General features: G+C 34.7%; 1 protein-coding gene across 7 annotated transcripts; it reads left to right on the top strand.

Annotated features, from left to right (window-relative positions):
• Positions 1-26: 26 nt before the first annotated feature.
• SLC27A6 (solute carrier family 27 member 6) lies at positions 27-22,193 on the top strand. Of its 7 annotated transcripts, none has more exons than XM_083883093.1 (11): positions 27-314; positions 4,547-5,032; positions 6,035-6,247; positions 7,040-7,198; positions 8,786-8,910; positions 12,212-12,406; positions 13,831-13,921; positions 16,108-16,306; positions 16,671-16,768; positions 18,699-18,829; positions 21,070-22,193. In XM_083883093.1, exons 2-11 carry the CDS (start codon positions 4,555-4,557, stop codon positions 21,244-21,246), a joined length of 1,866 nt encoding a protein of 621 aa, XP_083739219.1. In that variant the 5' UTR covers positions 27-314; positions 4,547-4,554; the 3' UTR covers positions 21,247-22,193. The 7 variants fall into 7 exon arrangements, with proteins under 7 accessions (XP_083739219.1, XP_083739224.1, XP_083739223.1 ...); XM_083883098.1 differs by having other exon boundaries at positions 4,781-5,032; XM_083883095.1 differs by lacking the exons at positions 27-314; positions 21,070-22,193 and adding exons at positions 909-1,024; positions 20,705-20,853.
• The last annotated feature ends 1,624 nt before the right edge of the window (positions 22,194-23,817 follow it).

Raw genomic sequence — 23,817 nt, forward strand, 5'->3', positions numbered from 1 at the left:
AGAGAGCAAATACACTTTGTTCCAAAATACAGTGCTTGATTCCCTTTTACTCACATGTTTCAAGATAGCTGCAAAGCAAGGAGCTAGAGAACTGGGGGCCTGTGATATTCAGGAGACAGAGAGGAGTCTACCTGTATGTCTAGGCACAGTCACCAGTGACATACTATAGGTGTGGAGCTTCAAGAGAACATCTGCTTGGAAAACAAAAAGGTTTTCAGACAACCTATACAGCCTTTCTACAAGTGATACACAGAGGCAGAAAGGATCCAGTTGCATACAGGACGTTAGTCAAAATACATAGAAAAAGAAAGTTGGTAAGTAAATGCTTTCATTTATCATTCAGATGCCAGAAAAACCACTGGGTATAAACTCATCTAAATTATAATGTCTGCCTTTCATTTATATATAATTTATGTTACGTAAAACAATGCCCACTGCATGCATCAGAAGTCAATTTAGAAATATCTTTTTGTTTGCTTGCATTAAAATTTTCTGAAGCTCTGCTTCGGAGAAACCTCTCAGTCTATTCCTACTGATTATATAGTATGGTGAGCTTTGGAACTCAGATTTTGCTGCCTATTGGTTAGATTGCTTTTAGTAAAGATAGCATGTTGTTTCACTGAAGAAGCTGACAGATTACTTTGAAATGTAAATGGAAAGCAGAACTTTTACCTTAATTCTTAGTAAATATTTGTGCTCCCTCTTATTTGGAAACCTTCCCTGTTTGTTATTATTCATGTGGTTGCCAGAAAATACTGAAAAATAATCCATTGTGTATTTTGATATAACTGACGTCTTCCTTTTGAATTTTATTTCATTTTCTAAAGAGATACCTAAGAACAATCAATAGACACTTAGAATTTTCTGTTTTCATTACAAGGAAATGTTTTCAATCCTTCTGATTACAGAGGAACAGCTTAAAAGAAAAAAACAGACGAACAAAGCAGAGAGATAAGTAAACAAAACACTGGTTTTCCCTGCTTTCTAACTTGATGGCACAAAAAAGCCATGACAAACAAAACTAGTGAGTTTGGTGACCAATTAAGTAATTAATTAGATTTAAATTTTGTACTTCCGAATTTCAAAGCAGAGGTTTTGTTCGAAACACTAAATCTTTTAAAATACTATTTCCACCTTGCAAGGTTCATATGAGACAGTCTTGTAAGCACTTTTAAGGTCAGTGTAACATTAACGATGAGGGCAATTACAGAAAGTCTTTGTTTCTCAGGTATTTCAGCGACATCTCAGATGCCTTAGAGAGATAGGACATGAAGGCATAGAGGCCAAAAACAGGGCTATTTACACTCTCCTAGGACTGGAGAACAAATCTGGATAGTCTTGCTGGCTCTTTAAATGATTGAATTTTTGCGCTATTGCTCTCTCCAGTACATTCCTTGCCTCTCAGAGCTACCCTTCTTGTGCAAGCAAAGCTGCAGATATGTAGTAGCTCTATGTCTGAGGTGGCAGCTCTGTTTCCTGTTTTCCTTTTCTCTAAGGGAATAATTCCAGATCAGAGCCAGACAAAGAAAAAGAGAGCTCCAACTGAGAGGAGCTAGCAGTCAGTTTCAATTGGAATAATACTTCTTTGCCATAGTATGCTCTGAACAGACAAACAGCTTAAGACTAAGGACTGGAAATAACCAGACTGCACATTAATTAAAATAAGGCTAAAGGAATTACTCAGTTATTCTGAGATAATTGTTCAAATGCACTTTCCAAGATTTCAGAGTAAATTTACCAGAGACAACATGGGAAAATACCCTAGAGCATCCAAGGCTGGGTGGAGCTCTGAGCAACATGGTCCAGTGGAGGTGTCCCTGTCAATGGCAGGGAGGCTGGAATTAGATGATGTTTAAGGTCCCTTCCAACCCAAACCATTCTATGATTCTAAAATTCTTTATGGACTTACTGGAGTAAGTTTATTTCTGATCATGCAGAGATAAAAATCTCGGTACACATGCAAAAAAATTCCACTATGTGGAAACTCGGTGAAAATAATGCAAACAAGAGACAACACAATCAGATTTCATACTTTGACAGACAGGCTCTAAAAAAACCCCAAATGCCACAAAACAACCAAACCATGCCAGAACTTCACAGTAGCTCAGTAGCTGATCTTGTAAAAAGGATTGTAACAAGCTGAACCTTGATACAAAGGATTTGCTTAGACTGCAAATTAAGCATGCATTTGACACCTCCTTGGAAACAACTGGTTTGCATTTACAGAAAAATCAAGACCTATTTATCACAATGTGTGAATTTTTTTTCCAAAGTGTTTTGAATTTGTCTAAATTTGAGAAAATATTTCATTGTTCTGAGCAGCCTCTTCGTTTGGAGTGTAATTTAATTTCCTGTGCATGTACTTTTTGTGAATTCTTTGGAGAAACCTTATAAGCAGTTATCAAAGCAAGCTAGGTTGTATTGCCAGAAAACTGCAGTCAAAATCAAGTATCAGGCTTTTCATTCCAGGCATACAGCCAGTGACAACAGTATGATTTCTGCATTGCAGCTGGCTGTAGGACTGTAGTCTTTCTCAGAGAGATGTATGCCCTTTCACAATAATATCTTTCCTAAAATTCACTCCTTCTTCTTCTACATTTTCCTTTTATTTTCTTTGTTTTCTTCTCCATAAACAGTATTTTGCTCAAACAATTCTAGGACAAGGATTTTTGGGCCTTTCCAATCACATTCAAGTGTGGAAACGGTGAATCAAAACTAATCTTGACACAGCTTTGAGGACTAATATTTTTTCCTATAGCCTGCTTATTTTTTTCCTATGTTTTATTCTGCTTTGAGTTCTCACTTATACACCATGGCTATTTTTGGCAATAGAAGTAATATAAGAATGCTAACAGAAATCTCGGGCTGAAACCTAGTCTAATGTCATTATCCCTTTTATTTATTTTCTCTTAAGATTATGTGTTTATTGGTTCAGTTTATGAAGTCTGCCATTTCGACTTTGCCCAGAGCTAGCAGATTTACTGGTTGATTCATTTTAGTGAATCTTGCATGCTTGCATGTGGCAAAAAAAGCTGAGTAAAGGCTTCCAAAACAGAGAAGCCATGGCACTGAGGTCACCTTCTGTTTGTGCCCTTGGCCATTAAGCAATAACATTCTGAGAAAGACAGAAAGTCAGAAAGGAAGCCAAATGAGCTGAAACACAGGGTCCGGCACACAGCACATCTATTGTAAGACTAAGCTTGCAGCTACTTTAATTGTTTCTAGCATGGAAAGATAAGACATTTGCCCTGATAGGTAACACAATGTAATCAAGAAGAATTGACAGATTTCAAGGTAACTAAGAAAGTCTTTTTACAAACTAAAAGACTTCGGAAGTTGATGGGTTTAGAATTTTTGTTTAGAATGTTAAAGTATTGTGCCTTACATGCTTTAACTTCATTTGTATGTTTATGTGCAATTAATGCAACAATGCTTTCATTTTTAAGTTGCTCTTTTACTGATATATTTCATATGCTTTATGCTACATACCTGATCTTGCTTTCTGCAAGAATTTCACTGAATTTTACAAGTATATTCATTGAATATGGTTTAAAATATAAACAAGTTTGAGGAATACAGCAAAGGTACAGCTTGTCAGTAAAATATTTCTAAACTACAGAGTGGAGGCCACCCCATTTAGAAAAGCCTCTCAGTCTACTGAAGTATTCCTGAATCGTAGATTGTTACATAAGATATTTCAAATATTTGTAGTAATTATGGCTGAAACTTTAAAAAGGAGACTGGTCAATGCTATGTATATTATATGTTTTAGGAATCTTGCATGATCTTCACAAGTCCTCCACTATGACTGTATGAAAATATGACAATTTTTGCCTGAAATACTTTCGAGAAGTTAATAATTGTTATGCTATAAAGGTTGTTTCTCAAATTTCAGTATGTGTTTGTGAATGATTTTGTTTGAGACTGCAGGCTGATATTGTAAAAAGTGTAAATAATATAAATATTGCAAAGTTATTAATCACAGTTGATTTCAAATGCCCCAAAATCCTATGGTGAAAACTGGATGGATACTTCAGAAGATGCAGAAGTTTCAGAGTATACTGCCTGCAATGTGTTCATCAGACTGTTTGAACTTTTGGTCTCAAATGATCTCAAATTCTATCAGACCAGAAAATACAACTTAGGCAGCAAAGAACAACATTTGGTGTATCTCACAGGTGTATCATATGTAGCATACTTTCATATTATACGTATGATAGTACGTATAATATGAAAGTATGGTCTATTTGCTTCCATCTTTTTTTAGGATTTTCCATGGCACAGCAAAACATCTAGACATAATTTTGATTGCAAGTTAAAAATCCTGCACAATCCTTTTTTCATCCTTAACTCCCTTTTTATTTTCTGTACTCTTGTGGGTATTTTTATTCTAGTAAATGCTAATAAGTATTTTGAACAGTTCTTAAATTAATTGGTGGAATTGTAATTAGTTTATTAACTTCCAGTCTATGTCTTAAAACTCAGTGTTAAATATTATAATGTATGTGTTTTATATGTCTGAAATCACTAAATCTATTTTGCCCAGCTACAAGCATGCTATGCACGTGGTTCTTGACAATTGCTGGAGGAATAGCAGTGCTATGTGTCTCTCTGAAGATCTTTCTACCGTATTTCTGGGAAGATCTGATCTATTTCTTGAGGCGGAAGAGGTCAAAGGCAACAGTAAAAAAGTGGACAAAAAATGGAATTCGCTCCTTAATTGACCTTTTTGTGCATACAGTGGACAAAAAACCTCACAAACCATTCCTTATCTATGAAGGGACAGTGTACACTTATCGGGATGTGGACAGGAGGAGTAACAGGGTTGCACAGGCCTTCCTACACTATGGGAATCTGAAAAAAGGGGACACCGTGGCCCTGCTGATGGGTAGTGGACCTGACTTCATCCATGTCTGGTTTGGGCTGGCCAAGCTGGGCTTTGTCGTGGCCTTTCTCAACACCAGTATCCACTCAAGATCTCTGCTGCATTGCATTAACACATGTGCAGCAAAAGCACTGGTCATAGGAGAAGGTAAGTTCTGTGTTGTGTTTCATTTACTGCTCACTTTTCACTGCTTTCTTCTTCTATCAAAAATAAAAAATCAGAGCCCTTCAAAGCTGCAAGCTCTTTATATATACACACACCTAAAAGGAGGGATGAAAAGGAGGGGGAAAAGTAAGGAAAGAGATGATGTAGTCTAAAATGGAAAGAAAGGGGAGAATGTTTAAATTTCAAGGGCATAAGCACAAAATAAGCCCCATGCAATTAATTAGTAGAATAAAAACTTAAATCTGAAACTCTCCTAGTACTGTACAAGGTACCAGGAGCAATAATTAAGCATCAGCAAGAAAACAACCCTGGGAGATACATTTGCATAATTTCATTTCCATTTCTATTTATTGATTTCTGTAGCTTATATAAAACTTCACTGACTACAAGAAGACACAGATTCCCTTTGTAGTAATGATTTCCTTCAGCTCAATATACTTACATAAAAATTTATATTACTTTATAACAACTTTAAAGTAGTGATCCCAAGGTAGCATTGCTTGGAGCAAAGATGACAGCACAATGAGCTGCAATTCTATCCCTGTTCATGGCATGTTATGCAATACTAAGCAATTTACTTAACTTTCTACTCCTGTTTTTCTATCTTTTATACACACTGGCAATACTACCATAATTCCATATGAACCTGTGAGGATTTGCTATTTGGTATGTGCACCAAGCTTCGAAACAAATGTGATTAAATTAAATCCTATGTCTTAGCCACCAACTAAATTCATGGCATTTTACCAATATACAATTAAAGACACATGAGAAATATAGGGTAATTAAACATCATGATAATTTTTCACTGTCCAGTATGCAGATTAGTCCTCCCATGGCTGCAGTAGGTTCATACAGTAGTGTGATGTATGATTTTTCATACCTGAATTTCAGTGCTGGTAATCAGGTCTGTAATTGTACTTATATTAATAATTAGCATAGATTTGGTTTGTTTGTTTGTTTGTTTGTTTTTTAACTTGGCAGATTGCTTGGAATTAATAGAGAAAGAGTTTATTTTGAATCTCTTGGAAAATAATGTTGCTGTCTGGCTGATGAGCACCAGTTCTCCTTACCAGTGTGTTCACACTCTACCAGACAAACTAGACAAGGTGCCCGATAATCCCGTTCCATTTCATCTTAGAGCTGTCACTGACACAAGAAACACAGCTCTGCATATCTTCACATCGGGAAGTACAGGTGAGGATATATACTAGCAAAGTACAGCTAAACCTCTGAAAATTAAGGCAGTATAAATTTAGCAACAAGAGACAAAAAGACAGAACTTGAGTTTCTAAGTCAGGACAGGGAGAAATTAATTTATTTACAAGCACAGTCACTTTAAACCATTTTTTGCCATGGCATAACAAGGGTGAAATTTCAGTTACTGAACTTCTACATAGATACTCCATGGCTGAAGTTAATTTCTTGAATATAAAGCAAATAAAATAAGTCTTTAAGAGTTTCTCAGGAAGGAAGAATGGTGGAATCTCTGCTTTTAACTCTGAAATGGGAGTTAGTTTTAGAGTGGAAGAAATGGGGAAATCTATCCACTAGTCAATCCAAAAAACTTTGTAGAAGTTGCTTCTATTGCAAATAAAAGCTGAGAGACACCATGGCTCTTCAGAAGTTTTCCCATTCTTGCTTTCTGGCGAGAGAAACCTGTATGCAGAGCTGACCTGCACAAGCCTGTGAAGGGCATGGACTTCGTCCTGCAGACAAAACAGACATAACAGGGGGAGTTGGGATTCCATTATCTTTAAGGCCCCTTCCAACCCTAACCACTCTATAATTCTATGATTGAATAGCTTTACAGGCAGAAAGAGTGAAGGAGCTGAAAGACTAAGGAGATATACTCATAAAACAGTGAAGAATAGGACAAAGACTCAGAAGAGAAAATGCTCCCTGCACATTCCCAATATAATTCTACTTACAGCAAAACTATTAATGCATTCAGTACATTTATAGTTATTTGCTCTTTCCCTTTGACAGGTTTCCCAAAAGCTGCTATCATCACTCATCTAAGAACTCTGGCTGCCTCCTTAGTATTTTCTCAGTGTGGTGCAATTTCTCAGGATATTATGTATGTCAGTCTTCCCTTGTACCACATCAGTGCTTCCCTCCTTGGCATTGGTGGATGCATTCAGTTAGGTAATATAATAAACTCTAGTCAAGTTTCATTAATTTGACATGCTAGTATTAGATGAATAACTGCTTGGTAACTCAAATACTATGGTTACCAAAAAACTTTTGTAATTTGCGGGCAACATCTAAGGTGTATGCATAGTTTTTGAAACCTAGAACAGACACAAATTGTTGTATAAATCTGACACAAAATGACTTAAGGTCTAGGTATTGTTAGCACCACTGCACATGTTCCATAGGTTTAACCTGAAATCATATTTGTACCCTATGCCAAAAGTCTATAAAGATGTTCATACAGGCATCTGAGGCTTGATTTTTAGTGTCAGAAGGTAAAAATGCATTGTGGACGCCTAACCTTCAGAATAAGATTGACTAAATGTGTTGAGGAGCTTTTTCAGTCTCTTGTTTGGTAAGACCTACAGAGTTAGATTCATCATATTAAAGTGAAAAAGGGGAAGGACAAAATCTCCCCTTCTAAATTTGATGGGAGTTATTTGTAGAGAGCTAACAACCAGACATTTCCCAGGTATGTCCTTCCTAGAGTCTTGCCCAGATCCTGGGTTTTGGCATGCTAAGTATGTAACTGGAGTGTTTTAAAAGATATTTCAGTGTTTTGTTTATTTAGGAGGAAGGCAGGCAAACATGCTGGCTTACAGTAGCTGCTGACAAGACTGTTTCTGCCTAACAGAAACACAAAGGGGATGGAAAATGAGTGTATGAAGAGGTTTGAGGCTGTGAATTGTCTTGGAACAGAAAATGTAGAGTACCAGCTTTCTTAGGTGTTCAGATAGAGACTTGGGAGTCTGGGATTTGCATGACAAACCTTTGAGGAGGATGAGGCTGAAGAGCTTTGAGAGGCTTCAAGATCAGGGAGGAACAACCAATTTGGGAACAAGTGGACTAGAAGGGATTCAAAACTTGGAAGGCTCTAGGAAGCTTCACGTGGGACAAAGAGGACTTGGGCAAAAAGGAAATTTTGAAAGGATAGAAACAGGGAAATTCATAAATTCTTGACTGACAACACTTAGGAAGGGCTCGGGTGTCAGATATGAGAGGTATAGGATGAGGTGGCTTTTGGAATGGAAATCTCTGAAAGAAAATCAGGATCACAGAAACAAGAAAATGTTGATTCTCAGTTGTCAAGGAACAGAAAAAAGGAAGTGAAATGGAAACACCGAAGACTCACCCCATTTCCTTTCCACCACTTGTCATGCAAATAGAGAAACTGTGAGCTACCATTTCCCCCATTTCAAGATCTTTTTTCAGAGCTAAACCAGTTCATGATCCTGACCGAAACAGAATGTTTAGGCTTTGACCTAATAATGGGAGATGGTTAAAAGATTTGTGTCTGTTGCTTCTACCACTCTAAGTTTTTAGTTCCTACTGAGAGAAAGAAGAAAAGCTTATTTGTGCAAGTCACATTTAACAGAGAGATCCTGTTGGAAATAGCTTATAATTTATTTAATTAGCTCAATTTATCAGTAATTGAATTAAGTAACTGAAGTAACTTTTTTATTTTTGCAATAGTGGTAGAAGAAAAGGGATTTACTTTAAATGTTATTTTGAAATTCCTTATCTGTTTTCATCACATAGGAACAACCTGTGTTTTGAAGAAGAAATTTTCTGCGAGCCAGTTTTGGAATGACTGTAGGAAATACAATGTTACCATGTTTTTATACATAGGAGAACTCTGCCGCTATCTCTGCAATCAGCCCTGTGTAAGTTCTGTCTGCAAATGCAGTTTTAAGATACAGCAAATCTGGAAGTCAGATAGATTCACCCATTTCTGAACAGTATAGTATTTTCAATGTTTGGTAGGTTTTTTTCCAGTGCATACAGAATTTAGGTCTTGTGTTCCTTGCTGTTACCAATAGCAATCAAGTTTATATCAGTAAATGCAGTGGTGACAAAGGAACAAGCCTGGCAGGATAGGACACCTATACCCAGACACTCACAGAAGTGCCTCTGCAAAGCCAAGCTTGTTGGCTTTTCATCTGAGTGACCAGCAAGTCACAGGTTAGCCAGGAAAAGGTATAAGCTGTAAAAGCTTAATCATACTCAATGGCCAAACAAGAGTCCAAACCAGATTAAATGATTAAACAATTTCAGTGCTCTGTTCCAAAGCAGTTACTTATCAAGAGAGGCTTTAACTTTGAAACTGATTAACGAGTTTTTATTAGTTTAAATCCTTTTCTTAGAGGTCTTCCAAAGGCACATTCGGTTCCATGCCTGTATATATGATGATGGATGTATCTGTATAAAGCCAAACTACCAATACCATGGTGAAAAATCTTGGTCCTCCCTGGGATAACAGTCCTAAAGATCATGAGAGCTAAATCATAATCAGGTTTAGAACAAAGTCAAATGTCACCAAACACTGACAAGTAAGTCTGAAAATATTTTTTAAGTTGCAACTCTCATTTCTCAGTGACAGTGAGAAAGCTTGGTTTATTTTTTTATTTATTTTATACTTGGGAGTTAGGATATTGCTGAAGGGAGGTGACAAGAAGTACTCCTGCCTACCTCAGAAAACATCATGTACAAGCACAAAGTTCAAATGATCTCCAATGATATTGATCAGAGATTGACACAAGGACTAGGAACAAGGGAACATCTGAAATATTTCTTCAGCTGGTTTGAACAGAATCAAATTATTGGGTGGTCTGGATGTAGGAGAGGGATCAAAGACAAAAAGCATTAAAAGGTAGAAGACACGATGGCTGTTGGCCAGAGCCCAAGCCTGTACAAACGTAGTCCATGGATCAAAAAATCCATGAAATAATTAGCTAGGCCAAACCAGCTGTGTAAAGGTTTCTCCTGCAAGAAAAAGCATCAGCCAACTTTTTTTTTCTTGGCTCAATAACAAAAATTTAACAGAGAAGAAATAGGTGGAACTGGTAAGATGGAAAAACAGAGAGATGGCCTAGATGAGTTGAGGAAGGTGAGGTTGCTAACAGAAGTGGCTCAGGTACATCAGGAGTTCTGTCAAGATGTGTTATGTCAAGATCACATATCTTACTAGACTATGACCACATATAACACATATAACCAGATGGTTATATACATATATAACATGCAACCTCCACATATAACCTCTGCTGTACCACACAGGTTCTTCTACACTGAAAGAAACCTGTGCAGGCTAATAGGTCTGGTGTGGCTCAGGACTAGAGCTGAACATGAGGGGCCTGTTGGAGTATGCTCTATGTCATACATACACAGGGTGTTTGTCCTTCCTTCCTTTCACTGAGCATGCTCAGGTTTCACAAATTGAGAAAGAACATGGATTTAGAAACTAGGAGGCACTCAGGGATTTCTTGGTGTGGACAGAAACTCCGTGACTAATTACATTTACTGCAACATACCCAGACTCATGTACCTATCAGAAGTAAATATTAAACCTTACAGAAGGCTTTTGCTATCTTATAGAAGATAAAAAAATAATGAAAAAGTATGTCAAAGAGTGTTTTTAAAGGAGACCATGTAACTTCTAAATAAAGACATTTAAAATTCAAGGTAGTTCAGGGAAATCCTGCAGATTGTTGTACCAGGCATGAACCAAGGTAAGAATAACAGTTTCTCCCTTTGCTTGTAATCTCTCAAACTCTTGAGATTTTTACTTCAAGTCTTACAGTATCACAAAATATATTGGGGAAAAATACGAAACGTATCATTTCACCCTGAAGACAAGTGCTGAAGAAGTGCTGAAGAAGTCTCCCAGTCAGCCTCCCAGTTGATTTATAATTGGGTTGGGATACATATATGTGATCAAAACATTTATTTCTTTGGATTTACCATTAAAGTTGCAAAAGAAAACACATGTGATTAGGCAGAAGCAGGGAATATCTAACTCCTGTTTCACTCCTGTGTTTAACAAGTGAGGTTTAGTCTGCATTACACTTGATCCTATTGTGGCAAATAATAAACCTGCCATAAAATGCAGTTCTGAATCAAATGAAGTTCTCTGTTAATACATAGTTCACAAAACCATTGTATGTGGACATTTTTGAAAGTCAACATTTAGAAATTCTGCTAAAATATTTCAGTGTAATTACAAGGCAAAGTTCCATCTTTAAATTACCTTAATATTATTTAGAAATCAAACATAATTTTACGGTTTTAAAGATTAGAATATCACTGCAACAAAACCAAAATGCATGTATTTGGTTTGAAGAAGCCATTTCTGTTGACCTGAAATAAGTTTCTTTTCTGCTGCCATTGAGTCATAACAGTAACTTAATTATTCAATCCTAACTACACCTCTGAAAAAGTAAGGGCTTGTGAATCTTGACTACAGTCCTATAGATAGGGTGCTATAGATAGCTCAGTCTGCTCCCATGCAGAAAGCACTTATGTAAGTAAACTTTTGAATAGTTTACTGCAATAATTACATCATTGACATGTAACAATAACACATTAGCAACTACATTTTGACTGTAGATTTTATTATCATCTTTTGGTGAACCTGGATTTAATATTAAAATTGAACTTAATCGTATGGGATATTTTAAGCAGCTTTTAGTTATTCTGCTGCTTTATCAGGTTCCTTAAGGAACATGGCAGATGTGCAAAATTTTCTACCAAGTATCATTGCAAAAGAAATTGACCATTGTGCATCACAAGTGTCTTCTTGGGCACAATTTTGTTGATACAGGAAAACCTCTCTTTGGTGGGAAAGGAAATTCCATTCTATGGGAAATGCCACTTCCATAAAACCTATTTATTAATAGCTAAACTCTTTTAAACTTTGTAATATACATCCTAGTTATAGAGTTCATAAGTGAAAACTCAAAGAATTACAGAAATAAAGTTTTCACCCTGCAAAACTCCCTCAACCTCAGACTAAGATTTCTGATGCTTTTCTATGCGATTTATAAAAAAAATACTGTTCTGTGAAGTATTTTAGTCAAGCTGGCAGTTCATAAATGAAAATTGTTTTGTTAGAAAGTATAAGATCAATTTTAAGTATTTAGGCACAATTTTCTCAGCTACAGAAAGTTTCTTTTTGTCTGTTCACAGAAAGAAGAAGACAGAGTTCATGAAGTGCGCATTGCTCTTGGAAATGGTATCAGACCTTCTGTATGGAAAGAATTTCTGATGAGGTTTGGCCCAATTAAAATATTTGAATTTTATGGATCCACAGAAGGAAGTCTTAGTTTCCTGAACTATAGTAATAAAATAGGAGCTGTGGGCCGTGCTGGCATCTTCTCAAAGGTAAGGATTATCAAATCAAGACACCAATCAACCAATTAGACCATACAATAATTAAACCATAAAATAATTTTAAAAAAAATTAAAAGCATAAGAAAGGCAGAAATTATAAAGAACAGGAAGGAAGAAACCGCTTCCTTCTTTCCAGATACAGTAAAATTTGGTTCATGAAAACAGGAACCTTATTCTTAGCCCCTTCCTTGGCTCTATTCTCTGCACATACATTTTGAAGCCACAATAAATATACAAAATGAGTACATAGAAGCCTGTGTATCCAACTTTATATTAATATAAATAGAATATATTCAAAAAAATCCAAACAGACTGTGTAGAAGTGATTATCCACAGGACTGACTTAGGACGATTTTTTGTTGAAGTTTACTTATCATCCTGAAAACCCACATATATTAAATGATGAGGCCAGAAACTAGTTTTGATTTGACTTCTGGTATGAATCAGGAGATAGATATTCCAAAGCAAAGTTACACAAATTTGCTCTTTGACTGCATCTCCACTCATTAAAACTAGTGTCACACTTTCTTTGAAATATGATCAGCAAAACAACAACAAAAAATTCTCATCAAATAAAGGAGAAAAATATTAATCTCAAAATAAGCTATAAAATTACATATACAACCACTATTGAAATTCTCAGTGTTTCTACCATAAAAACACCCTGACAGTCTCAAATGCTTTTCCAATTTGTACAGTTTCTGTGAATCATGAATATTATAGTACAGTGAAATACTATGCAAACAATTCTGAAGATTCCGATCAGTTAAGATCAAGAACAGATTAATGACTTCCAAATGATTTCTGCTTTTAATCTGAGATGTCAAAAAAACTTTGGCATGCCCATGATAAAATTCTATAAAACTTTCAATCTTCTAGCAATTTTAACCATGTGGATAGATGAAGCAGGAAAGACTAATTAGGCCATTAAGTTGTAAGTTTCCACTTGCATCTCTCTGGAGCAATTTTTGGTATGTCTGTAAATTTATTTTGGATGTTTTTGTCAGAGAATCATCTTGATTTGCATTTCAGCAATATTAAGCCTCTACTTAGAAATGGATGGCAGTTTTAAAGCAAAATTGACAATTTGATCAAATGCACTTTGTCTTTCATATAAACGATTTGAATATGACCATATTCAAGGCAATGGGCTTCTTTTTATCAATAAAGGAGCCATTTATTGTGTATGTATACCCATTTATCTCTACATGTATGTTTAGTGTTGCATATCATGATATAAACACTTTCTGACAAATGTATCTTAGGATACTGTCAGCTTATTTCAGGCTGTCTCAAGTCTTCAAAAGTCAATAGTGAGTATTCATTAACTCAAAGCAATTTTTATCAAAGCTAGAAAGTGAGTAAGAAAGAGATGTTTTTAAGTGTGCATATGTGCGTTTTTTTTTTTTTTTTAGTTTCTACATTCTTTTGAGTTGTTGAAATATGACATCTGGAAACAAGAAGTTATAAAAGATGAAAATGGAAGGTGTAAAAAAGCACCCATAGGTAAGGAAAAATATTAACTACCTATTAACTAACAGAGAACTCAGTTTAGATGAAGATATTTTTGTGAGCAACAGATTTTTGACACACACCTAGAACTTAAAAATAACACTGGAAAATAGATCCAAACAGGGATATGTTGCTAATATATACAACAATATACCTAAATATTTATAAAATAATTCAAAGAAAAAATCTGCAATCATATAGGAACATTAGTAATATTTGAGGCCCATATTATTTTTATTCTCACTTGAGAAAAAGTTGTTCCTATTCCTGAAAAAATCAGATTTTTAGTGTTTGTTTTTTCAAAGAAAAAAATTAAAAGGATACAGTTATTCCAAGAAATGTTGTGCTCTGAGGCCAGATGTTTAAAGATGCTTTCTAAGTTTCAGATTTAAATTCTGAGGAATTTAATTTCAAATTATGGAAAATATTTTTATATTTAGTGACAAAAATAGATTTATCTATTTCATATCTAGAGTTGCACAGACTTTCCAAACTCCTATTTAAAATGGAATACATCCCTCAAAGATCTGAAGCTCTCAGACTGAAAATAAGGCAGCCTCCTAGCTCAGAATATTTTTGAGAAAAATCCTGAAAACTGAGTCTCACGAAAGACAGCACTGCATTTATCAAAGTCACATCAAATGTTCATGTGTCTGTGACACATGCATGAATCCATCGTGTTAAAGTTAGCAATTCTGGAGAAAAAGAATTTAACATCATTAGTTTTAGTATGTAGAGTTAATTATCATAGAGATAAAATTTCTGAAGATAGAAGAGAGGCTTGTAGAGATGACCTAAATTATAATAGGTCATGATAATGTCAGATCTCAATGACATACAGTAGTACTGGTCATCAAATCAGCAATTATTATTGTTTATATTTGATTAATATAATATAATATAATATAATTAATATACTATAACATATTCTGGTAGCAGTACTGGAAAAAAGTAGCAATTTTCTGATATACATGATTTGCTGATAATATTCAAATCAAGAAAAATATTTATTCTTTTTTCTTCAAAAGAGCTTGTTTCCTAACTACAGTTACATTAGAAACTGGACAAAAAATTACTGGTTTCTCAGTGAAATCGAAAACATTTCCAGTTTCATGACAAGACTAGAAAAATTTTGCAGGTTCTTACATATTTTTTAGATAGCTCTGAAGCTATCACTTGGTGCAATGTAGATCATTATGACAGTAAATTCACAAACTAGATTAGAGGATCCTCCTGTAAAATTGACTTGGGATTAGAGCAATTCCTTTTTTGTATTCAACATTTTTGTTTGGTTGTTCTTTTGTTATAAATTACACATTGTATTTGCAGCAATGCCAGCTTCTCTTCCAAAAGGTAGTATGAGCTTTCATTCCATTTTCCACATTGAGTATTCAAAAAAAAAATGAAGAAGATTTAATTTAAGAGGCAGAAACACAGCTATGAAGAATTTTTTTTTTGTTTGAAAACATCTCCTTACATCTGCTGAAGGAGTAAAGTAAAAGTCTTTTGAAGATAGAATTATCTTTTAGTCTCAGGAGCACACTGAGAATAAAGTACTTATCACAGATGTAGAATAATAAAAAAACATGTTTCAAGGTATTTTGAATCCATTCAGTGAAGTCAATGTAGATTCTCCCTTATTACAAATCGGACTTAGACAGGCAGCAATAAGGAGTGATGCCCAGTAGGGATATGCTTCAGACCCCAGTGGCTCCTTTATGGTCAGGGGCCCAGACACGCTGTGGCTTAAAACTGGTTTTCTTACACCAACACACCAGTGCTAGGGCAGTAGCATTCCTATCTTCTGGAAAACTTCAAAGCACAAGATCTTAGGTACGATATATTTTGCCTCTCTCTACATGTGTTGTTTGACCATCATCCTTTTCAAATGACAGATAAATCATCTTTTCAATGGGTAAATGCTTTTACCAGGTAAGTGATGTGCAACACACTTGAAAAATCTCTTCCCTGTGGTCCAGATTTTTGGAAGAGAAAGAATTAAAATTATGCTCCCTTTTCCACTCACCCATTTCTTCTGTTCAGGGAATTGCTAAGGAAATGTAGCAATTAGACACACAAGAACAGATGTGGTTTTCCGAAGGATTTTTATTATGATAGTTTATGCCCTTAGTAGCTTACTCTATATATGTTTACTTGCATCCCCTTTTCATGGCCTGCAGGTAAACCTGGTCTTCTGGTTCTTCAAGTTACTGAGGATACGCCATTTTCTGGATATGTTGGAAATAAAGAAGCCTCAGAGAAGAAACTCCTGCGTAATGTGTTTGTGGAAGGAGATGTGTATCTTGATACAGGGGACCTCCTGGAGATGGATGAGGATGGGTTCCTCTATTTCACTGACCGAGTGGGAGACACTTTCAGGTATAACACAAAGTTAAGGGTAAATCCAGGGAGCTTGGAAGAAATCACGTATACGTAGGACTTGGATAACACAGGCCAGACTCAAACCTGACAAATGTCAACTTTGTTTAAACAAAAACACTAAGGATAGAAATCACATCCCCCAAAGTTCACTGCAACATAGTAGAATTTTTCAAATTTGGCACTTCTTTTATTGCTGAGATCTCAAATGAGATGGCACTAAACAAGAGGAGGATTTGTCTGCCCATCTACATTCTTCAGTTAAGAATGTATGCAGCCTACATTAAAAGTAGTCCTCCATTACATAAAAAATAAAAAATGTACAAACCAACATCTATATTAATATAAGAAATATTTTCAACAGGTGGAAAGGAGAAAATGTTGCCACTTTAGAAGTTGCAGAGATCATTGGTATGATGGATTTTGTCCAAGAAGTTAACGTTTATGGTGTAAGTGTAAAAGGTAAGACATTCCCTATAGTTTAAGAGTATAAAACGAAGATAGTAATTTCTTACTGTAGCTTTTCTGTTTTGCAACTGCATGCACAAATACATGTAAGTATGTAAGTGGTTTCAGCTTGGTAATGCAGGCTTTTCTACAGTGTTTAGAATTTCAGTTTCAGCAAAATGCTGTATTTAATAAACATGATGTGCTGAAATTTTGTAGTGAATGGAAGAAACATTGGGATAAACATTTGATGAAAAATTTATCTCACATTAGTGAGAAATAGAAACTTATAAACTACACAATGCTTCTCTTTGGCTACAGACTTTTATCTGAAAAATGGTAAAATAGAATATATATAAAAGGATAACATCTGAAACTGTTATCTTATGAATAGTGTCCAAAAACATATATATTTTGTCATAATTGAAATGTTCTCAATCATATATGATACTTTATAAAAATATAAAATACCATGATAAAAAGTTGTAGGAAACCAAATTACAAAATTAGAAAATATGTCAGAAGATGAAGCCATTGAAGGAACAGGTTGAGAAAGAAAAAAGTTTTTGTGATGTTGAGTAACTGTTCATAATTTCCTTTGAAGGAAATAAAGCCTAGTATTAAAAAAAACTAGTCACATTAAGAAGAAGATGTCAAGAGACAGCACTGAGAGATGGAGAACACAATGGGTTCAAAGAAAGAAGATACATAAAAATAAAATTAAAAGGCCATCATCTCAATGGCTGATCAGCAGGTGGCAGTCATGCAGTGCATGCAAATAAAACTGTAGTTGAACGTTCAAAGCATCTCTCATTATCATCTACAGTTGGAGCTGACAGGAGCTCCTTGAAAGTATTATTGCTACCTCAGGCAGTAAATAGCCCATTAAAAATGCCTCAAGATTTACATCAATTTTTGGTTGTAATGTCAATAAAATCTAGATAACATAGTCTTTCATATTTGTATATTGACTTGAGTCTCAAATATTGCCATAACAAACTTGCCATAACAAACTTGCCATAACAAACAAACACACATATCACCAATTCAGTAACTGCAGATTTATTTTCAGGAAAAGGTATGCCCATATTTTTTCTCTCCAGTGCCTTTAGGCACATCTCAAGGCTGCTCTTTCTTTCTGAATAGATTTAAATGTGGCAGCTGATTTCTTGCAAATTAGATATTTTATCCATTTAGAATTTATACTTGTGTTTCAATAAATAGAATGCAGGAACTATGTCTGGTACATATTTTTGAAAAAAGTTTTGTTTCTGTTTGCATGTCAAACGTAATCTGATGCCTGTAATTTACTAGGAGCCACTTACCCTTTTTGTCACAAATTTGTCTGTGGAATAGACACAGTCACTCAGCACTCAGCACTGCCTGTACAGCGTACAACAGGCATTTAACATAATGTAGAACAAGTACAGTCTCACATATGTCTATGTTCATCTATTGCATTAGTCTTTGTGAGTGCATTGAGGAGTTTTTTTGGTTTGGTTTGGTTTGGTTTGGTTTGGTTTGGTTTGGTTTGGTTTGGTTGGTTGGTTTGTTTGTTTGTTTGTTTGTTTGTTTGTTTGTTTGTTTGTTTTAATGGTCCCTCTGATTTAATTAGGCCATTATGTTACCAGTGTTCAGGTAGGAATAAAACTAGCAGGCAGTTTCCAGCTACAGAGAGCTTCTAATAAAAATACATCAGTGACATTTTTTAAATTGAATAAACCCACTTAAAGTCATGTTCAAAGTATTCCAATGCCATGTATAGTAAATAAAATATCATATATCATATAAATGAAATATCATATACTTTATACTCAATGCTGTCTGAGAAAACAGGACAGGTATTTCACAGTATCCATTTATTTGTTCTGACTAATACTAAATCCCTCTGAATGCTATAAAACATTCACATACACTCATGCTTGTAGTTTTTCAATTTTTTTAGATTATGAAGGAAAAACAGGGATGGCAGCTATTGTGCTTAAACGTTATCACACTTTTAATGGAGAAAGATTTTATAAGCATGTTGAGGACTTCCTTCCAAGTTATGCCAAACCACGCTTTGTGAGAATTATGGTAAGACAATCTGTCGTCTCCTACTTGTATATATATTCTCTCTGACTTGGAAATTGGTCTCTCTAATCATGTATTGCAGAATGCATTTTACAAACAGTTTCAATAATTGAAAACAAAAGATAATAGTAGCCTAAATTACTGTTCCTTTTTACTATGATGACCTTTGGCAAATATATGATGCACTAAACTTCTATTTTGCTGTAAGGATCCATCCATACCTAAGAATCCTAAATGGAATTAATAACTTGGCTGTTGGATTTTGCTTCAAAGTTCTTTAACTAGTGTTTTTTTCTAGTCAATAGAAGACTAAGCAAACACATATGTAGTCTTCTTACTCATAAAAGTATCTTCTTATAAAAGGGTCACATGATCCATTTCAAATCTTCTCCTTATGTGGTTGCTCTTGAAGAGATTATTATTCACTGTTACTAACACGGTACCAAAGAAACACCAGGTTATTTACAACAGATAGTAAAATAAAAGTTTTATGTAGAAGATTTCCTAATATGAGAATTAAAATGCACTCATATGTTTTAAATACAAAAGTAGAACTGTTATACAATCCTTCTTTAACATCCGCTATAAAAGTGCAAGGATTACAAGTGCAAGGCTGATCTACAAACAGGCAACAGAGCATGGACTACAAAGGGTAGGAAAGGGCTCCATATTTCATCATCTGAAAATCTGTAGAATTTGGCAGTCTTGCCTTTCCTTAAATATTGACAAATTGTCTAAAAGGCACAAATATAAGAATTTTGAGTTTGAGAAACCCATTTTTTCACTGACAGATTAGTGTACTAAGTAAATGTACCTTCACATGCAGTAAGTATAGATTATTCTATCTATGATGCTTCAGGATGTAAGTGTCCCATTCTAGGAAAAGCTTTTGGAAAAAATCTGTCTACAGTTCCACTAGATTGAGCAAATATATACAGAGCTCTAAGGTTTATATATGCAGAATTGATTAAACCTGTTCACATTTACATGTTCTCTGACTAAAGCTTTTTTTAGGTAACTGAGGAGGAGTCCAAGTAAGCAAAGTTACTAGCAGTACCAATATTAACTAATATTTACCCCATGGATATTTTTAGTAAAGGAGATAAATTCAATTTTATTTTAAAAAAATCAAGATGAGAAAAAATGTTGTTACTTTACAGAACATCTTAGGGGAGTATAACAGGACAAATGCTGAACTCACAATTTTCTGTTTAGAAGAAAATTAATTCCTGTCTCTAGGTCCTGAGAAAGAGGTCACTCTAATCAAGAGTGACAAGCAAATACTTGAAATTCTCATGCAAAATTGGATTAAAAACAAAATCAGTCTTGAAAAATTTTCAGCAGTTCGTATATAGGTTTTTTCTAATATGATTTGCAATTATGGTTGACTGGTTTTGTGCAAATCAGAGTGATTTTCTGTTCTCAATATGTATTACTTGATTCTAAAAGAATAGCAGAGGAATAAGGATGCAAAAAAAACACTCTGTGTCCAAAACTCTGTGTCTCTGTTACATTTTCCATCTGAGTTTTTTTAGCTCTCTTCCAACAAGAACTAAAAAGTGGTTCTTTTCAGCATGGAAACTAAAAGAAAACGCTCACTACATTAAGAACACCATATAAATAATAACAATGCTTGAGAACAGTCTGTTTTAATCTTTTCTATTAATGTAAATAACATTTGAAAGGAGATTTATTTATATACCACTTCTATTTGTACACAGCAACAAGTTGTTCTGTTGTGCAGAACAACTTGGTCTTGCATTGGCATTTGAATAATTGCTGTATAGAAACTACTTATACAGACAAGATACAAGAAGGCAAAATAATACAAGAAGGCATTTAACATTGTAGGGGTCTAATGTTTTAAATTAAATTTAGGAGCAGGAAATCAGAAGAAAGCCAGTACCACAAAATCAGTCAGCCCTCTGCAAGGCATCACTGAGTGTTCCATACTCTACTGATTTTGTGAAGGACTTCTAACTTTAACTAAGGAAAGTTAAAAGAAAATACATATTTTGAAACAGAAACTTTCAATCTTGTGTGTTGCTTTAGTAGGCAAATGAATAAGAAATAAAATACTAATTTACATTTAGATTTCACTGCACTTGTGTATCTGATAAATGTTGAACTGAAGAAATTGTATAGTAAATTGTATGATCTATTTTATTCAGTAAGTACATCACATATTTTCACTCATAAGATTGAAATGGAATTGCACCTTACTTGAATTATTTCTTTTGTAGAATGTTATGCAAATTACTGCAACTTTCAAGCATCAGAAAATGCATCTGGCAAATGAAGGATTTAATCCAGAAATTATATCTGAACCTCTGTATTTCATGTATGAACCTGCATGTTCCTATATTCCTTTGACAAGAGAGATATACCAGAAGGTGGTTTCTGGTGAAATACGTTTATAAAGCATGGAAATAAAATTATTCTGTAATACAGAAAAATTCAGATATACCTCTGAAATCATTTCAGCAGGAGCCCTTATGAAATACTTGTTCTAAAAATACAAGATATTCAAATTTATCTTCTTGTGATAAAATCTGTAGCTTCTAAAGACATAAACACAATAGTTATGCGCATCGTGTAAGCTACGCTGCATCTACTCATATTATTTCCTCACACATTTGCAAATGGGCTCACATATGCAAATTTTTATTTTACATTTCTCACTGACTCAAATTATTTTTGTCTAAGCCACATTATCTTAACCTAGTTGAATATTTTACACACATTATTATTCTGACTCTGATTTTAAAATTAATGAATAATTAATAAATAATGTCCTAGGCATTAATAAAATGAGCCATCAGAAACATAAGCAAAATACTGCACAAGCACTGCATGTAGACCTCAGCTCAATGTTTGATAATTATACAATATAATATTGAATTGCAGTATTTTATGTGATGCTCAACTTCAGACTTTTATGGAAAATAAACATTCAATGTTGAAATACAATCGTAGTATCTAGTGTACATTATTTTCCACAACTTACACAGATTATTTGCAAAAATTCATGCTTGATGGTACATTATCTCTTTTTTTAATTACCAGTTGTCATATTCCTGAAGCTGATTCTCATGAAAACAGGACAAAATTTACTGTAGTGTCTAGATTTTACTGGAAGTGAACACCTAGAAACTATTAAAAGGAGCTATAAAGCTTCAGAGGCAGAATGAGATCAGAGAATCTAACATTAGCATACCTGCTAGCTATACTTTCCTTGAGTATACATATCTGGTTTCATTTCAAAATCAAACAACTGCACTTATGCGAGGAAAAACCTCCATACTGTACAATTCCCCTGAATTCATGTGACCTTTTGCCTGGATTAATAAAATATCTGTACAATAAAGCTAATGCTCATCTCATTTAGAGCCTTACAGACTTGCATGGTCTCTTGAAGCATGAAATTTTTTTCTTGGTTTTCGATATGTGCTATTACTACCACTACTAACTCTGCTACTTCTCCCACAATGCAAAGACACATGGCAACCAACTCAAACACCTGTGGTGCATTGTAGAGTGCAGGACACAAGCAGCCCCACGCCACAAGAGCTCATCATCTAAAGTAAGGAACAATTTAACTAACAAAGAAACTCTGTTATGATCACAAGGGTCCAAAACCCATGGTGATACCAGGCATCTCTCAAGATCCTTTGCCATTCCAAGTCATCAGGAGAGTGTGTGACAGAAGCAGAGGCAGCTTGAAGTCTGGCAGGCAGTAAGTTTGTGCAGAACTGGACAGCAAATGATACCCAGCATACTAGGGCACACTGACATCTCCTATGAGACATAAGGTTTCCGAGCTTGGAGTGAGAGAAGCAGAGTCGTAAATAAAAAATGTTTAAGAATTGTCCATTTGTGGACTAGGAAGAGTACTGAACATAAGGCAGGTTTGAGGAAGATCCAAGAATTTAAATGGTTTGAATACATTATGTGACCCCATAGCACCCAAAAAATCTCCTGAGGTAGTAAACTTCTTATGTCTTGCCCAGTTTCTGGGAATCCTATTATTAAGAAAAGAAGGTATCAGTTATTCATGGCTCTTGAATAGAATGTTTCCTCTAACTACTTCTACTGTGGTCTTCTAATACAAGAAACAATAGTGCTCACCTAGAACTCATCTTATAAGCTGACACCTTATTTCCAAAATGTCAATAATTTTCAGAACATGATGTAATATTGAAACAGCTCTGAATTGGCTACAATAAATAAATTACTTGTATTTTTCCTACCATCAAAAGGTTTATTAAATATGCACACATATAACACTTAAATGTGTAGAACATTAAACTTTGAGGACTATACCTATGTATCTGCTCTTACCAATACACTTAATTAAGTTTACAACATTTACAAAGCTCCCAAAACCTCAGAGAAAAGCATCATTTTCACCCTTTATTTGTATTAAGGAGATGTACTACAGACTACTGTCTTACTGTCTATTATTTCTTCTTTTCTCCTTCAATCTTTTACTCTCTATGTTTAATTCCTTCCCAACGTTCATTCTTCAGAAAATTTTAAGACAGAGCACAAAACATAAATCATATTTACCAGGATCTAAGCAGGAGATGGTTGAGGAATAAGTCTCTTACACCACAGAATTACTGTGGTTTCAAGATTCAGAAGACATGTCCCATGCATGTACAGAGAAGGATGAATACCTATAACTCCTAAGCATCTAAATCCCTTTTTTTCCTCACCTGTTGTTATAAGCTGCTTTTTGGACTTTCAGTGGAGTCAGGTCCCCTCTTCATTTCCACAGAGTAGAAAAACAGGATATGAGAAAAAAACCTAAGAAAGTAAACAACTATTTTTGCTACAGAATTTTAAAAGTCTGATATTTTAGAATTCAACACAGTTATACCAGTTAATAAAGTGGTATTCCATACAGAAGACACAACTGGAGAAATCAATGAGAGGGAAGACAAAGGGAAGCAATTAAATGAAATCTGGTTTTAATGCTAATCATGTAC

Source organism: Zosterops lateralis, assembly GCF_965231275.1.
Source record: "Zosterops lateralis genome assembly, chromosome: Z".
NCBI classification, from domain to species: Eukaryota; Metazoa; Chordata; class Aves; order Passeriformes; family Zosteropidae; genus Zosterops; species Zosterops lateralis.

Bases quoted from the DNA above. Each gene is read 5' to 3' on its own strand.
- SLC27A6 (XM_083883092.1), top strand. The intron at 12,407-13,830 runs GTAAGGATTATC...TTTTTTTTTTAG, and splicing joins GTGCTGGCATCTTCTCAAAG to TTTCTACATTCTTTTGAGTT. The intron at 16,307-16,670 runs GTATAACACAAA...TATTTTCAACAG, and splicing joins CGAGTGGGAGACACTTTCAG to GTGGAAAGGAGAAAATGTTG.